This window comes from Balaenoptera physalus (assembly GCF_965194825.1).
Source record: "Balaenoptera physalus genome assembly, chromosome: X".
Lineage (NCBI taxonomy): Eukaryota > Metazoa > Chordata > Mammalia > Artiodactyla > Balaenopteridae > Balaenoptera > Balaenoptera physalus.
Window position 1 is genome coordinate 102,425,502 of NC_138903.1, and position 18,797 is coordinate 102,444,298.

The window sequence follows — 18,797 nt, forward strand, 5'->3', positions numbered from 1 at the left end:
AATATTTTCCAGTAAACCAGTTGGGAGTTTGGGATCAAAATATTTTAAATATTAAGAAAAATGTACCACAGGATGATGAAGGATATATCCATTAGATAATAGATGAAAAGAGAAAGAAATATGGATATGGATAAAGAGATTATATATATATATATATATATATATATATATATATATATATATATATATAATATACATATATATACAGTATCCATATATATATTCACACAGTATACACAGTATCTATCTATCTATCTACCTATCTATGTCTATATTTATATTTATAATTTTACCTCATGCAACTAACAGTCATTATGTCTGTGGCTAATTTTTATCCATACAGTTAAATTTTTCAACGAGAAAGTGTTGATTCTTAATAAGAAATACATATAAATTATTTTTAATTTTAAAAAGAATGCTCTCTTCCTAGAAGAAAGAATTTCAAAAAGAAAGAATTCTCATTCTGAGGATGTTAACCCTTTGTAGGTATGTTTGTGTAAGTGAGAGTCAATGTTTAGAAGGCTATTCAACTCATCTGTAGGCCACTGGTTTTTTGCAGGGAAAGTGATTATTTTTTGTGATAGCATATGGATTTCTGTTACTTTATGTGAATCATCATTGTTGATGTAATTCATCTAGGAGTTAACAAAATAATTAAGTGCTACATTTTCCTTATTATCTCAATCCATTCTTGCTTCAGTCACCTCACGTGGTTAATTCAGCTTGTCAAGTTTGGATCTTTCTTTTGTTGATATGTGAGGCCAGCAAACAGTTTCCCACTCTCAGATCCCTGTGGATAAAAAAAAAAGAAGAAAAGTCAAAATAGAATGTGCTTTCCTTCAGATTGTCCTCTCATTTTGCTACAGACCTCAAAAGATCAGAAAAAAAAGGGATTTTTCCAAAACATTTTATTTAGCAGATCTAATTTAGGGATATAAAATGTAACAATAATTAATACTTGGCTTTCCATAATAAAAATATATATGTTTTGCAAATTGTGAGAGATGAATTTCTCTGGTAATCCTGTATAATCTTATTTCACAGAGCTGGCATTTGTGTCAACATTTTTGTTCCTCAAAAGAAATGTTTGAGGTGTCAGTCTTGCTTTGTGTATGGGGGTAGAGGGGGCAGCAGCGGGAGCAGGGGGTAGTGGTTACTTCATGTAGTTCTGTAGAGCATGGAGCACAAGAAAAGGGCATTGGAGAACCAGGAAGAAAGCCTCATCAATTTGCCTCCTCTCTTTTTCTCCATACGTGCAAATATACCACCTGTCCAGTGCTCTAGTATTGCCGTGGTCAGGGACATACAAGCAGTGTGGTTTGGGGGGAAAGTTGAAGGACTGAGCAAGACTGTCTCTGAAATATCTGCTTGGTAGCCTAAGATTCATTTAAACTACTAAATACCTCTATTAGGATTACCCAGATCATTGGTCAGAGGCAAACTTAAAGATGAATAGGGACTCATTTGTGCCTCAGTTTCCCTATATGTAAAATGAGAATAATTGAGTCGTTGTGGGAATAAAATGGGATAATAAAATACTTATAGTAGTATATATCATATAGTGCTCACAGAATCATAGCTATTATTATTATGCAGTTCTTGGGCGTTATGTGGGTGAGGTGAATAAAGGTGGAGCCATGGAAAGGAAAGGGGATTAGGTAATACCTGGAAATGATACAAACAAAATGAGAAGAATACAGTTTCATTTGCTATCTGAGAAACTTACCTGAAGTTTACATTTTCAAAGAAAAAAGAGGACATTTATACCTTTGTATACCCCTGCAATCAGAGTTCACATGTTTGTGTACCATCTTCTTAAATGACATTTCTTCTTAGTCCCAGGAAAGACCACTGGAGTCCAAGCCTCAGAGAATTACTTAGGGCTCAATACTGGGCACCTAAGGAAGTGGAGGCCAGGCTTAAAATCCCAAGAACTAGAGAAATAATTCTTTTCATTAAGGGAACTCCCAGGGGAGGGAGGTTTGTATTATAATTAGTATAATCATTGTTATCCTGGTAGAGGAACCGACATGAACTAATGTTGGAAGCTGAGTAGGTGTTCGTCAATTGAATGAGAGACCCTGAGGGCGGGGTGATTGGAGGGGTTGTGTGAGCCAAAGCAGACAGGCGTGAGCGAGCATTAGGCTTGAAAAAAAGCAGTTTAAGTCCTTTTGTGATGCTTGAACATAGAATGCAAGAGAGAGATGGCAAAGAGAAAAAAAGCCAGCGAGGCAGGGAAGAATCAGATTTCCGGTGGTCTTGTAGACTGTAACAAGAAATCTGGATTTTCCTTTTATAATTAATAAGGTTTTATGGCTGAAGACTCAAGAGCGGGAGACTAGAAGAGTATAGCAAGAAGCCAGATAAGGAATGATGGGGGCTGAAACTAAGAAATATCAGTGGGGACTGTAAGGAAGATAAGGATACAAGAGAAGGTAAGAATCCATAAGTGGAGGTAGTTACAATAAAAAAGTAAAGCACACATGATCTTCCAATTAAAGATTTTATTTATATGAGATGTTTTACAAAATTATTTAAAATATGAAGTCATGTTTGCTTATACATTTAGCTATTTGTTTTTATTGATAATAATAGATTACATGAAATTAGGACTTTCCCAGAAAGTGGAGCCAGAGTATTTTTGGATCTATAGCCCTGGAATCTGGCAAAGACACCAAGCTTCTGTAACTTTATTTCTACCTCAGAGGTCAGTATTGGTCTAGGAAGGTCCTAGATAACCTGATATAATATGGGGCTGGTGCAGAATGAAATCTCTAACTTCTAAAATTAGGATTCATACTCTAAGTTAACTCTAGGTACCTCACTCAGTTTCAGGCACTCCTCAAACTTAGGAGTTCTAATAGTGTTGAAAGGAGATCTATGGACCAGCGATTGGTATAGAAGAGTTCCACAGAATTCTATAAATTCTGGAACAAGCAGTATCCATAGGTATAGGTTAAGTCTACCCCACGGTCTATATTTTCAAAGCCACATTGCATTGCCCTGACAGGTAGGTTTGTTGTGTGACACCAAATGTGTCATTTGCTGGATCTCTTTGTCCTCCTTGGGTGTCAAAATTCCATTTTGACATAATCTTTTCCTATGCCCATTAAGGGTTTATTACAAAGTAAAGAGTTAAATAAGCCACCCAGATATTTTGGGAAGCAACCCAGAACCAAAGCATCAATAATAAAACTCAAGTCAACTTCCTATATATCAAAGCACCACATCCCAAAGGTCAAGGATGTAAAAAATGACCTTTACATTTTATACACTAAACACTGTTTAGTTATTTTCAAAAAATTATCAGAGAACATAGAAACCTTCAAACAGTAGTTAGATAGAAAATGGATAGAAAGTTTAAAAAGTGTTTATTCAGACTTTAGTGAACAGTCAAATATTTGTTTATTGCAAATCTATGTTATTATACATTTTACTTCCTATAACTGTAAATAAAAGCTAAAATGTAGGAGTACATGTGATCTAATCTATATTCCTAACCCTACTCAATAAGTAGCTATATCTTAAATACAGACTTATGCTCAAGCGAAATATAAAAGGATTATTATTTATAATATAAAGTAGAAGGCAAATGCCTAGAGCCTGAATAACTGGTACCAATCTATTGTAGTATACTGCACTTAGAAGTGCTCATTTCTTTTAGCATAATGTCTTGTAAATAATGTAATGAGTTAAAAGACCGGCCTTGGTTCAAGAGGAAAGCTTGATGAAAATGGATCTAAGAACCAATAAAAACTCCAGCATATCTCAAGGAGAAATCTGAAACCCCAAATCATCATTCATAACTTCCTATTAATTATAATTTGAGATAAATCCCCAGTTACTTCTTGGTTATGGATACATTTCCCCAGTGACAGTCTTGTACAGATAGACCAGAAAAAAAAAAAGCTGGGCAATTCTTGAAAGTCACTGGAGGATAAAACTTAGAGTTACATTTGGTTTCCTGTTCTAGAAGAGTGAGAGAAGATTACATCAAGGAGAAAAACTTGTTATTTTCCTAAAGCCATTAAAAGATAATTCAGGGAGATCTCAAACCAAGTAACCATGTTGATAACATGCATTCCACTCTCATGTTTAAGACACAAAGGTCTCCATTTCTCTAAGGGAACTGCTTTTTCGGCATGACACACTCTCTCTCTTGCCTTGGAGCCAAGTAATTGGAACCCTAAACACACGGCGGAGCTTCTGTTGGAACCGGTTTCCAACAAAACAATACAAAAAGGGATTAATGCAGCTGTTGGTGAATCCCAGGAGGATGGCAAAAGGAAGTGCCAGGTCAATGACTGCTATAACTTCACAGCTATTAATGACACCCATCCAGGCCAGAGCATCCAGGAAGGTCAGAACATGGAAGGGAAGCCAACAGATGATGAACGCCAGAACAACAGCAGCTGCCATCTTCAGAACTTGGTCACGAGTTATTCTGTTCTTCCCATAGCTATTGGTCTTCAGTAGGTGTTTTCTGATTCCAAAATAGCATGTTGCTATGAATATTAAAGGGATAATAAAACCAAGGATATTTTTCATTAAGGCAATCCCAGCTGACCATTGGGCATATTTCTCAGGTGGGAAAGCCATGATGCAAGCATTCACTCCTAAATATTCAATTGTTCTGACATCTCGGAAGTAAAATGTTGGCAATGAGGACAGACAGGCCATACACCAAACAAGTGGAACTATATAAGATGCTTGCCAGGGATTTCTTCTTTGAGACAGAAAGGGGTAGATGACAGATTGGTACCTATCAACACTCATGCAGGTGATAAAAAAAATGCTTGCAAACATGTTCAGGGTCAAGAAAGAACCAAAAACTTTGCACATTACAGGTCCAAAGAGCCAGTCATATCTGTAAGAATAATAGGTTGCCCAGAGAGGAAGAGTAGCCAAAAGCAGTAAGTCAGCCACAGCCAGGTTGAAGATGTAAATGCTGGAAACCTTTTTAGGACCCTTTTGACAACAAAACAGTGTTACCACTATAGTATTGACAAGAAATCCAACCACAAAAATAATGTAGTAGAGAATAGGAATTGCATCTAAATGCTTATCTGATGGCTTATGTGAGCAGTTAAAGGTAGACTCATTGCCAGAAATGTTCACAAGTCCGACGTGAAGACTGCTGGTAATGTTTCTGCTTATGGTGGCAAGGGTGAAGTTGTCCTTCATATTGATTGAAATGTCAGCAGCTCCTAATTCTTACACCTTCTGGGGAAAAAAAAAAACAACAAAAAAAACCAACAAAAACCTCTCAGAGCACATACAGAATTTAGGACATCATCAAGTCATTAGCATTTTAAAAGTTTGTTGAAAGCAAAAAATGGTGGATGGTTATAGACAATGTTGGGAAACAGAAGCATGCCTTATGAAATAAGAATGGATTTTACTTCTTGAAGAAGAAAAGAGAGTTTTCTCAATAATACCAAGAAGTTAAAAAACATTCTAGCATCAGGACTGAAAATTCTGAACAAAACTACATTTTGCCCATCTTTTCTATTATGTTGTGAGAAGGTTTAAAGAAAACTAATATTTCAAAAGGTTAGCCAGAATAGGAAACGCGTGAAACAAGAAGGAACTAAGAAATAAGACAAGTTAGCATTTCAAAAACACTTAAGCACATATCTCACTCTATATACTTTCTAGAAACCACACTGCTGCCTGCTATTGCGTAGAGAAATGCCTTATTCAAGTAACTAATTATATACAAATCATTCCAGCAATGGAAAATATAAGTAACATAAACTATGGAAAAAATAAGTAAGTGTACAAAAGATTGAAAGAGAATATGCAAAAAGGAACATATTGGGATGGGGGATTATGGTTGGTTTTTACTGATTAAAAATAATTCCTTTAGTTCTACTTTTCGATTTTTTTCACAATAATAATATAATTACGAGGTAGTTATGGGATATGTGCATATTTTTAAAAGCCCCCATCACATTTTAATAGAGACTATTACTTTTACATATAGATACTTAAGTTTAATCCATTTAAAAGAAAATCTATTTTCTTTTTCAATTAGGAAAAGAAAAAGAAAAAAATAGCCAAATCTGATTTAGGGTCAAATAGAAAAAGTTATATTGCTCAATGAAATAAGAATTGAATATCAATGATTAATCATGATATAATTGTATCATTTTTTCCTTTGCTATTTTAGTTTAACACAACTAAGTAGTAACAGTGCTACTTGGCTCTCAAATGTTTTGATCAATATTCAGGTTTTTGTGATACTGTTAGTTTTAGTAGCAACTTTATTTTAAAACAAAAGAAAATTAGCTGAAGATAAACACAGTAAAGGAACAACTATTCCTTTAGATAGTTTCAAAACACAGATAAATAAACTACTCAGTGAAAATGTAATCAGCAAAGAATCTCCTAATAAACAGCAAACTTACAATTTTTGTCTAAAGCTTATTCTTTCATAATCTTGACCTAACAAATTAACATGAAAGAATCTAAAATAAACCCACTTGAAGACTTACTGGTTGTTGGAGTTTAAAGCTTAGTTATCATAAATCAGCTTGCCTAGTTCCTAAGTGCACCCCTGTAAGAGAAACAGCAGTTAAATAATTTAGGAGTTTTGCAAAATAGTGTTAAAATACAGGAAAAAGGAAAAGTTCATCCATAAAAAATATTTTCATTTAATGTATGTTCTACTTTCCAAACAGAGTATATATAAATTGTGCAGACCTACCTTAAAAATTCAGGCTGAAGAATGCTTTTAATTCTGTGCTTATTCGTTCCCTTAGACTCGGGGACGTAATAGCACCAGATCTCTGGTTTCCTTCTTATATGTTCGGTCTGTCCACTGGGAGCCTTCAACCTACATAATTCTAGGGCTGACTTATGAACACTTGCCAGCTTTCCAGAGTTTTTTTTTTTTTTTTTTTTTTGGCTGCAAAACATTAATCTGAAATTCTCACTGTCTCCAATCATAACAGCTCATTCAAATAAATCTCAAACAAAAAAATGAAGTTTCCACAAATGTGTTAGAGAATTTTGAAGTCAGTGGCTTACTTTAAAAGAAGAATATAATTATTTGCAGAATTTTCTCTTTCTTTTACCCTGATACTGGCATTCTAAAATGAGTTAAGGAGTGGAGACTAGGGAATTTATTCTAGTAGTAGAGTCTTTGTCCATCAGCATCTTTCGCAACCTTCATTACTTTTTGAAAAATTTACCCCTGCTTATTAAAGAACAGCAGCAACTTTACTTGAAGTCTAAAATTTCTCCCTTGCTTTAAGCAATTTTTGTTGGCTTGTTGCTGGAGAGGTGGTGATAGTAGGGATATAATTCTCATGTCTTCTAAAAGAAGTATTAACATGTAGCATCTCCTTTCATGGGTCTCTGTCATATTTGCGGTTTAAATACAAAGCACACAGGGTGAGAAGGATTAGTCAGCTACTGCAGGCTAGATCACGGTTGTTTTTCTTTTTGTGGGAGTGGGGGTGATTAGCCTTACACAATAACCCTAGTAGAAGCAGGAGTGACAAAAAGAAGAAAGTTAAGTACATAAGAAGTGATAATACCAGCTGACAATAAACGCCATGTGCCAAATACTGTGCCAAGTGCTTTTTACTCGATACTTTAATGGAGAGGCAATATAGCACACTGGTATGGACATGGCCTCTGGGTTCCAACTGCCTGGTTCACAAGCTCAGCTATACCACTTGCTAATTCCATGACCATGGCCAAGTTACTTTCCTTCTTCATGTCTTAGTTTTCTCATCTGAGAAATGGGGGTGATGTTAATTACCTGCATCATGGAGTTATAAAAATTAAATGAGCTTATATATATAAAGTGCTTAAAACCGTGCCTAGTACATGATAGATGCTATTATAGGCTATTAATATTACCTCCATTTTAAAAATCAGGAAACTAGGGCTCACAGAGTTTAAATAACTTTTCTGAAGTCACATAGCTATTAAATGAGAACATTTGAATTCAGACTAAGGCACTCTAAAAGTCAGAGCTGACGCTCTTAACCTCCACACTACAGGAGGGAGCATTAGCTGGTCCTTTAATCTCACCCTTTGTCCTAGCAAAGAGAAAACATGCAACATTTACAGAAAGTCCCTGCTGACCATTCATAAGCTGTTACAGAGCATTAAAGAAGGGAGAAAGAGTTTGAAGATTGTTATGTGGGAGAAAATATTTTTCTTCATTTTATTCCCAAAATGGACACCACAGGTAGGTGAAATGTGTGACTAGTTTACTACAGTGAGGACAGAAAATCAGAGAACCCAGGACATTTACATGGGTATAAAGGATTCCAGTTATTTCTCCTGATCATATTTTTCTGAGAGCAGTAAGAGTGCACCTACCCGGGCTGCAGGCTGCGGGCTGCAGGTGGAGGACGAGGGCAGGCAGGCTCTGAGGAAGTAGCTGGGGACCTAAGTAACGGTCTGGCAGAAGGAGCGCAACGAAGAAGGGAGGGTGGGTGACGGAAGACAAAATTACAAATGACATGATACAAAACAGATGGCTTCTGACATTTGTCTGTTTCTCCGTTCATCTTGAAGTCAATCCTGTAGTGCACAGGCAGATGGGACCAGCAAGAAGAGGTCACCATTGCCTGAAAAATATAGTAGGATTCAAAGGTTTGCACAATACCATTTTACTGTTTCTTTCGGTAGACTGAACATGAAGCAAATGCTCCTAATATACAGACACAGCATTTTATGAAATCTCAAAATATTTGCTTCCTATGCCCTGGACAGATTCAGGTTGAGACTCTGTCCAAATGATGGAAAACTGATGTTTGGGAAACAAATGAGCGGGCACATATGGTTATCGGCAGGAGAGTTGAAATGGGAACTGGTTTCACTCTTTGTTTAAGCCTGGTTTCTCCCTCTATTTTGAATGTTTGTTTTTACCACGTACAGGGGAATTTTCCAGGCCAGAGCCTCCTGAGTGGTCACGATGGGTCAGATTCCCACCCTGCTCTATTTCTAGCCCCCTCTCATGCCCCTTTTAAAGAAATAGCCAGGAGGTGAGCTATAAACTTTTGAGAACAAACTGCAGGCTCGCCTCTGGGAGACCTAGCCTTGAACACCCCCGACGAGCAGGGGACCTTGTCTAGAGATTTTGTCCTTCATTACAGTAAGTTCTGACGTAAATAAAGTTTAAAGAGGCACACATTTCCCAGAAGATTAAGAGGACATTTACTCTGTTTCTTTATAATCTTAGGAGTAAAAATTTTCACCGGTCAAAGAAAAACTATGTAACTGCAGGGAAATAAGGAAAAAAAAAAGCAAAAAAAGAAAAAAGGAAAAGCAAAGGAATAATAATATTGACACCACTTGAAGTGAGAAATATAGCATATTATTGATTCAGTAAAGAACTCCAAGTTGAGCCAACAATGTAAATACACTTGAGAGTCAAATAAATGTCAGTCATGGGAAGCAGTACAACACAAAAAATTCACTCTCCTGGGGGCAGAGGGTAATTTTTCTGCTGGAAGATTGACTTTAAAAGCCCCAGGTCATTTGAATAAATTATGCAGCTCTTCAGGACAAGTGCAGCTTGGCTAGCAGAATTAAACAATGGTAAATCACATTGAATTAATTTTTTTCTAGTGAATACCTTTTATTTATTGTGAGATTACTTAACGCTAAGTTTTTTTAAAAAAAGATGCTCTTGAGAGGAATTTCTCCTCTGCTAAAAATCTCAGGAAAAAATCTTATTTGTCCCTCTTACCCCGACTCACACTTTTTTTTTTTTTTTTTTTTTGGCTGCACTGCCCGGCATGTGGGATCTTAGTTCCCTGAACCCTCACCCCCTGCATTGGAAGCTCGGAGTCTTAACCACTGGAAGTCCCCAGATGAGGTTTTGAAGGAGAAAATAAACTATTAAATGCAAAAGTCTGGATATACATGCCCTGGTTATAAAGGTGAGGATTAGAGGTGCAGATCATGAAATGATTAAATGTATATCGGCCTTCCTTTTCAGTTTGTTTTTCAGTCACCTCTCTGAGTTCCTGTCCAGAACAGTAGCATTTCCACTTTTCCCAACTTCAACACCCCCCCCCACACACACACACACGTACCACCGCCGCCCCCATTACCCACATATATACTTAACACTAATCTTTTTTCAATTCAGTTACCATAGGGAAGCCTTACTTGAATTGCCACTGGACTTTTCCAAACCTGGGGGCCCCTGAAAGGAGGAGAGTTAAGAGGATTGCCTTGTTGATATGTCCTTGCAGATTATTTTTGTGCCTGTCTTTAGTTTCCAATATAATGAGAACAAGAATGTCAGGATGAAAACAAGTGAGAAAAAACAATAAGGACTTCTAATCAGAAATAACAATTAGATTGCACAGCCTAAAACCAGCCTAAAAATTCAGTAAAATGGCCAATATGAGTGATTGTTTGTATCAAATTAACTGACTGCCTAGGCATCACATAAAGAGTGAGTGAGAGGACTATTAAATCAGTTAACAAGTGGAATCCATGCAGTGAAATGAATGGATGTCTGACTCAGTACATTCCTGAGACCAGTTGCTTCCAGCTGAATCTGGTCCCAAAAACATAAGGAGAAGGAAGAGTTCCAATTTCCCTTTACCCCAAAGGCATTTGCAGGCCAGAGCATCATGTTCAGAGCAGGATCTCACAAAAGGCACCCTAGTTCTACCAAATAGCATCTCAATATATGTAACCCAACTGTTGGAAAAATAAACAATTAAAAATAGTCTATATTTTTGACTCATATTCAAAATATCAGCTAACTGATATGACATTTTCTCCTATTTATCTGACTAAATTGATTATGTCGGGTATCACAATATGCCACTCCAAAGTATGCCACTTTGGCATAAGGATTATTTTGAGCTAAAGAAGATTGAGAAGAAGCAGATACAAGAAAAGCTCTCTGCCTTCCCCCTATTTGCCTAAAAGCAGGACATAAATTTGTAAACGTGTCTCCCTTTGCTTTACCAAGAAGGACAGAATTCTTAATGAATAGGAGAAAACTTTAGACTCTATCGGCCCAGAGATGGACACCAAGAAGAATCTACATAACAAGTCTTACTAAATAATCTTTATCTTCCATTAATTTCCCCCATATACAGTTGGCCCTTGAACAAGTCAGGGGTTTTGGGGCATCAACCCCCGGGGAATTGGAAATCCATGTGTAACTTTACAATGGGTCCTCCATACCCGCAGTTGCAAGTCGGCAGATTCAACCAACAGGGGATGGTATACTGTAGGAAGAATTTATTGAAAAAAATCTGCGTATAACTGGACCCTTGCCTTTCAAACCCATGTTGTTCAAGGGTCAACTGTATTGGGTTGGCCAAAAAGTTCCTTTGGGTTTTTTCCATAGCATCTTACCTTCCCACAGTTTGCCACTAAAAATGTAAACCCCCTTTCCTTTGTCTTGTCAGTTCTCTACAATTTAATTGTTCTTTTATTAAGATGCTATATAAGCCCAAGTTCTGACCACCCCTTTGAGTTACTCATGACTGAGTTCTCCCACCCAAATGCAGAATGTGTATGTTCATAAACTGTTTTTTTTTCTACTTAATCTGTCTTTTATCAGTGAATTTTGCAGTCCCAGCCACTGAACCTAAGTGGGTAATTTTTTTTTCTCCTACGATTAGTTTGATTAAATTATCCAAAATGGCCAGTTAATTAAATTGAACAAACCAACCAGTTGTCTTATCAAGCTTTAAATATCACTGTTAGGTAACGAGGATGTTTTGGGGGATATGTGTTCAGGTTGGCTCTCTCATAGGGCAGTGGATCAACAAATCATTAAGTCTAGGGTTTGGTCCTCAGGCTTGAGGTCCAGAGACTGAATTTTCTCAGGATACCCAGGTTTTCAGCAATAAACTTGTGCCAACAAAATTCTTACAAAACTGATGTACCACCTTGACTGCTAATGTTTTCATTTATAATAAGGATATACTGTTTTGCAATGACCATAAAGCTGTATTCTTTATCTAAAGCACTCTATCTCCTTCACGATATTAATAGAGGGGGGAAATCTGGCTTGGTGACTAGGCAAATCAGACCAGGAAAGCTGGTAACTGGGAGAATATTTCACTTCAGCTCTGGGAAATTCTATAGCAGGGATTATCATTCTCAAAGCCAGATTGATGATTCCCCCAAACCATTCTCTCCGCTAGCTTTGCCTCTCTGAACCCTAATTTCTGGTAGCCACCCAATTCTATTGATACATTATTTTAAGTGTTACTATTACTGATGAAGCTATAGTCACGTCCCTGCTCCAGGCAGCCTAGAAGACATTAAAGCTGTTGTTTGATTAATTAGACGAACAAAGTTGGAGGATGGGCAAGGGTTGGGGGAGGGGAAGCAATGCCCCACTCTTTGTGTCTACAACAAAGATAGAGGGAAAGGGGGGGATAGCATCTCTCCAAAACTGGCCATCAGTTCACAGAGAATAATAAAAACAGATGGTTATTTGGCTTTGTTTGAGGGGCTCATTTGCCCCAACCTCTTCCTCAGGCCCCTAAAAAAACAGAAAAACAACAAGATGATGTACAACTTTGGGCATATTTCACTTTTGGGGTATAAAATGATTTAAGATTAGAAGATAGAGGAAGATGACAGGAAGTTTGGGGGTGGGGTTCTGGGAGGATTCTGGGGTCTTAATTCCAAGGAAGTGAAAACAGGAGACTTATCATTGGGAATTCTGAGACTGCTTGAGCTTTTAGACATTTATCCTGCAGATATTTGGATTCATGGTGTTCAACACAGATTTGTAAAATCTATAACTGAAAGCAGAATTTTTATTGTAAATAATTTTCAATGTATCCCCAAAGACACTAGTTCATTTTCAGATATCTAGAAGTTGACAGAATTCTTTACGATTCTGTTATTGCACATCATTTCAGTATTCACACCCATGTTTTATATTGGTCCTATTTTACATGTCACACAATTGAAATTATTCAGCTTCCATTTATTTTTAAAAATTGAGACATAACTCACATACCATAAAATTTACCCTTTTAAAACATACAATTCAGTGGTTTTTAGTATATTCACAACGTTGTGCACCTATCGCCGCTATATAATTCCAGTAGATTTTCATCACCACTAAAAGAAACCTGATACCCATTAGCAGTAGCTCCCCATTCCCCGCCTCCCCTGCTTTTATCCTCCTTTTACGTTGAGCTTAAAAAAGTGAGCTGTAGCCTAGAAATTCCAAAAGACATTGTCGAGAGAAAAAGATAACAAATCAATACGTAAATGAATGAACTTCAAGAACAAATTGCATTACTATTTTCATTGTGCTTTAGTTATTTTCAGTGGCATGTTGAGTGAACATTTAGTACTGTTAGTGTAAGTCTACTTCCCCTCAACTGTATACATTCTTGGTGAGTTATTTGTACTGAACTCCCAGTCAGAATGTTTGGCGTTAATGCAAAAAATAAATGTCATGTAAATAGCCTCCAAGGTTGATTCCATCTGAAGGTCCCCAACCTTTTTATGAAGAGAAGTCACTTTTCATTTCCCCAGACATGAAGTCCCCTGGGGTTGTTAGGGAGGTGCTGACATTAAAGAACGTGAGTAGAGTACAGCAGAGGGCACCAGGCACTGTGCTGGGTACTAGACGCACATTTCACGTGTACTTCTCAATGATCCCGAGAGACTGTTATCATCCTCGTTTTCTAAATGAGGAGAAATTAGGAGACTGAAGTACAAAGAGGTTAAATAACTTGCCCAAGGTCAAACAGCTAGTAAATTATAGAACTGATGCTCAAACCCCAGCCATTATTTCTCATATACCATTCTGTTAAATATGAGGTACAAGGTGAATTAGTTTCCCCAATTCAAGTGGAACTTTTAAGCATTCTGGGAATCTCTGGGTAAAAGTCAATTAAAAAATGTTTTAAAAGCAGGATAGCTCAGCAAAAGAGAATAATTGGTAAATATGATATACTTAGGGCAAATCTCAGAGGCAAAATGTTGTAAAAGGAAGATTTTTCTTTTCAGAATCTTAACTCGAAGGTAAATTCCTGTAGCTAAGATGAAGTCACTAAGATGAAAAGAGCTTGAATTGCAACGGTTTAGGTCTTTGTTTATATAATTTAATTGACTGTACAAATCTCCTCAGAGTACTGGAAAAGCTTTTAAAAGAAATCTAAAACTGTATAAATATATAAAATAAAGAACAATGCATACACAACTTGTCCTACACTTTCAAAATAAATTTTTTTAATCAGATTGTAAATTTCTAAAAATGTCTAATTTTCCCCTTGAAATTTTGCCAGATACTCTGAGAAGTTCCAGGCCCTGCAGGCACACAGACTTAGTATCCTAAGATACTAATAGAGTCAAAGAGAAATGCGAGCTCCATTAAATACTGAGCTAGCTAACCTAATAATGCCTTCCCACTGCACAAGACAGCAAACTCTAGGCAGGAAAGGACAGTAGAGGAGGCGGGTGAGCAGGATCCAAGTTCATTGCTTCAGCTGTTAAAAAGTAAATCTTTGAGAATAATTAACTGATTTGGGCCAGTAGGTTAATTACAGCAGTCCTGTGCTCGTTTGGAGGTTCAAGCGTGGAAGCTAGAGAGGAGAATGGTCCTCCTCTCTCTGGGAAGGAAGCACATGGAGAATGAAGGAATGAAAGGATTATCTCCTTCACCAGCCAACTGGGCCAAATATGGTCAGTACTGGAAAAGTTGGATTCAATATTTTATAATGCTAAACCTCTGAGTGCTCATGTAGGATACTGTTGACATTATCCACACCAATTTTATAGCCTGAGCTTCATTAAAGCACTCATTCTTTCAACAAACATTTTTTCGAGGCCTAGCATGTACCAGGCCTTGGGCCAAGTGCTGGAACTACAGAGATAAATAAAACTTGCCCCCTGGTTTCCAGGAGCTTCCAGTCTAATTTATTTCAAAGAATAAACTTTTCGTAACAATTTTTTCTCTTTCTGACTTTGTGAATATGGACAAGCCTTAGGGGGAGTTTTTAGGATAAGGAGATGAGCAAGGAGGAAAAGTAATGAGGTTCACCCATCCTCTGGAGTGTTTTCTACTAGGAGAGGGGAGTGAAAGCAGAATCTTTCAGAATCCACAGTAGACTGGTGGCTATTGGGAGACTGATGCTGGTACTATATTGCCACTTGTCACTGGCAGAGTCCAATCTCTCTGTCTCTGTCTCTCTCTGCCAGTCCCTTTCTTCTCATTGCCCTTCCTCTTCCTCTCTCATTTTTCAGCAATTCATCTTAGCATTTTGTCCTTGTTACTATTTTTTAACTTGTGTTGGACAGACTGAAATGGCAAACGTATTTTTCCACGTTACACATTCAAAGTGATAGGCATGCCATGGCCATCACTGGTCTCAAGGACCAGACAGTTCAAATGGTTAGATAAACAACATATGGATCATGTGGACAGATCAAAGTAATAATGTGACTGATTGTCACAGAGGCTAATCTAGAAGAAACAGTACAGTTGTGCTTTAGGTTTATAAGATCATTCCAAATGGACCTAAGCATCCAGCTGCCGATGACTCTATGTTCAAAGCTTAAAAACAAATTGGATAAAGAGTGCTTTGAAATATCTTACACCAAATACACTTTTGAAGATTTTGAATGCATCAATCTATTTTCACCCACATTTAGTCATATAGCACAGTAGTTAAAAACACAAGCCCTGGAGTAAGATGGACCTGGGTTTGGTCCCTGTTCTACCATTTGTTAGCTGTGTAACCTTGGATAACTTACTTCTCATCTCTGAGTTCCAGTTTCCTTGTCTGAGTTATTGTAAGTATTAAATGAATTAATGTATATAGCATTTAGTATGGTACCTGGAATATAGTATATTCAATTAATATTTGCCATTTTGATTAAACTACTGTTATTATTTCTCAGAAGCCAGTCAAATAAGTTGTGCACTATATTACTCTGTGTTGTCATTTTATACCAAAACAAGATAAATGTAGTTTTGTGTAAGATAGATGACAGCAGAAATAAAATGTTTTCTGGAGATTAAGTGATTTGTAACAGGTAGTTGTGAGGATCCTGTGAAATAACACATGTAGAATACACAGAGCAGTCGCTTAAGTGGTACCATTTATGTACATTTTTGCTATTGTTGCTGCTGCTGTTGTTACTATGATGATGTTTAAAATTAATAACTATTATTATTAAACATTCATTACTATCGTTATTCATAATTATCTAAAACTGCCTAAGCTGTTTCTGGTCATGCTCTTTGACTTCTAAACAAAGTAATGAACTAAAGTGTGGCCTAGTAATGACTAATGAAGAATTTAGAATGAAAGCCACAGCTTATGTAGACAATATATAAATAAATGTCAGATCATGTCACTCCTCTGTTCAAAAGTTCCCAGTGGCTTCTCCTCTCTCAACATGGTTTACAAGGCCTCTCATGATATAATCTGCACCCCTCCCAACCCACATACACATCACCATCACCACTACTTCTAAGACCTCAGCTCCTACCTCTTTCTGCTGGTTTACTCCACTCCAGTCACACTGGTTTCCTTGGTATGTAGCTAGTCCCCAAGCACATTCTGCACTCAAGGTCATCAAAAATGCTATCCCCACTATGTGGCATTCTCTTTCCCTAGATAGTCACATGACCTTTTCACTCACTTTTCTTAGATCTCTGCTCAAATGTCATCTTATTAAAGAAGCTTTCCAATCCCTCCCTATCTCCCATACCCTGCTTTATCTTACGTTATAGCCCTTATCACCATCTGACATAGCATTCACACACACACATGCATACACATATATAATAATATTTTGTTTACTGACTTTCTTCTTATGCAAGAAAGTAATCTCTATTAATAAAAACTTTGCCTCTTTAGTTCACTGATGTAAACTTTGGTCCTAGAGCCAAATCTGACACAAAATAGGAGCTCAATAAATGTTTGTTGAGTGAACAACTGTCACTTAAACAAATTTGCTCTTTAATTAGAAGTGCTTTTTATTAGTATGAAACAGAGGACCAGATGGAAAATTTTCATATCAATTACACCTAGATTTCTGACAACTCTCCATTCAAAAATGTATCCCCAAAATGGATTTTTTTTATAACTGGAGTAGATCTAAAGATTGCTTTCCTGTTGGTTTTCACTGTTGTTGTTCCTAAGTTCAAAATAATACCACCTTTTTATGGCAAACATTTGTCACCATTGGCTTTGATATATTAACATTTCAAAGTCTATTTAAAGTAATTGAAATGCAATCTGAAGCTTTCTTTTGCTAAATAAATTCATCAGGTGTAGGACACAGAGCTTTATTTGTACTATTCGAATTTTAGAAAATTTCATACCAAGTACAGTATTAAAACGGGATTTCAATTATTCAACTACTAATAAATGAAATAAAACCTTATATTATGAGCTGTTTGACAAAATTCCTAATTGTTATTACTAAGGAAAATTGCTTAATATCTAAGCCCCAAGGCAGAATCCAACCAAATAATTTCTAAACTACAGTATTTTTTCATCTGATATTGAATATAAAAGCCAAGGACTTCCATCAACTCACTTATTCCTTCAAAAAGCATTTCTTGGGCATCTATTTTTATGCCTTAGACACTGTGCTAAGCTCTCGAGTGTGATACAAAAATGACCAAGAAAGTCTCAGCCCTTAGAAGCAAGTCTAAATTGATTGAGTAAGGTTAATAGAAATTTCAGCATTCAACATGCATGCAAAGTATAGAAGGAACAGTAATTCTCTTTGGGCAAAAGTTTCAAAGAGGGAGTAACTTCCATCAGGGAGAGAAAAGGGAAGAAAGGAATTTAAACATAAGGATGCAAAGGTGGGGAGGTACAAACTGAGATGGACTTTTGAAGGAATGAGAAGACATTTGTTGGAACAGGGTGTAGGCCACTGTTTTTCAAACTGAGATCTGATTATCAACTGCTTTGCTTGTTAGAAACTCAAATTCCTAGGGGCCACTGCCAGATTTCAAGAGATATGGCCCAAGAATCTGTAGTTTTTAATGAGCTTCTGACCTGATTCTGATGCACATTAAATGTAAGAACCAGATGTATGGCAGGGGTGGTGGTTAGAGGAGAGAAGAAAAAGTTAGAGGAGAGAAGAAAAAGTAAGAGTAGAGAACAATAAGGCTAGAAGATACATGTCAAAGCATTATTGTAAAAGACTTTATAACCCTACTATGGAGTTTAGATTTAATCTACTGATAGTGGGTAAATTTTAAGCAGAAAATTAGCATAATTAGGTCCTTTTAAAAAAGAAATGGTCATACAGCCATGGGCAGGATAAATGGGTGTGAAAGAAATTAGAGCTATGCAGACCTGTTAGGATGTTTGGTGTAAAATTCCATACTCTGTGCTCCTTGCCAACCTCAAATATGACTTGAAATTCACTGTCAAAGAAAAGTTTGAAAAAACAAACTATGGTCATGGCATGTTCAGAATTTGTTGTTTGGTTTGATGAAAAGGTTTGTTAGGTTAATAATCCACCTGCTTTCCCTTCCTAAAAATATCTGACATTTTCACCTGTTATGCTGCAGTCTATAGAAAAGCAGTGTTGACCTGTGGAAATAAATTGATTTTAGTTTGCATCTGGATTTATTTTGCAAACACAATCGACCACTAACTTCTGATGTACATTTTCTATTGATGGCTCTATCAGGCTAATTACTTTAACAGGCTCTCTCAAATCTCCTCATAATTTTTCCGAATTACCATGAGTCTAGTATATTTCTAACCAAATGTCCACTTGTAACTAACTTTTATTTTCTCCTGTATTTTCAACCTGTGTGAGGGTACCTCTGTGAAGTTTGAGAGAAA

The 18,797-nt window shown here is 36.7% G+C and overlaps 2 protein-coding genes across 8 annotated transcripts in view; one reads left to right on the forward strand and one right to left on the reverse strand.

Annotated features, from left to right (window-relative positions):
* The window catches only part of LOC309652082 (uncharacterized protein), a 311,046-nt gene that overhangs the window by 204,463 nt on the left and 87,786 nt on the right, over positions 1-18,797 (forward strand). The window lies entirely within an intron of this gene.
* Positions 2,111-16,004, reverse strand: AGTR2 (angiotensin II receptor type 2). 4 transcript variants are annotated; one of them, XM_082445583.1, is made up of 3 exons: positions 8,341-16,004; positions 6,498-6,559; positions 2,111-5,223 (listed from the first exon to the last, which is right to left on the reverse strand). In XM_082445583.1, exon 3 carries the CDS (start codon positions 5,182-5,184, stop codon positions 4,096-4,098), a length of 1,089 nt encoding a protein of 362 aa, XP_082301709.1. In that variant the 5' UTR covers positions 5,185-5,223; positions 6,498-6,559; positions 8,341-16,004; the 3' UTR covers positions 2,111-4,095. The 4 variants fall into 4 exon arrangements, with proteins under 4 accessions (XP_082301709.1, XP_082301708.1, XP_082301707.1 ...); XM_082445582.1 differs by having other exon boundaries at positions 2,111-6,559; XM_082445581.1 differs by having other exon boundaries at positions 2,111-6,559; positions 6,710-16,004.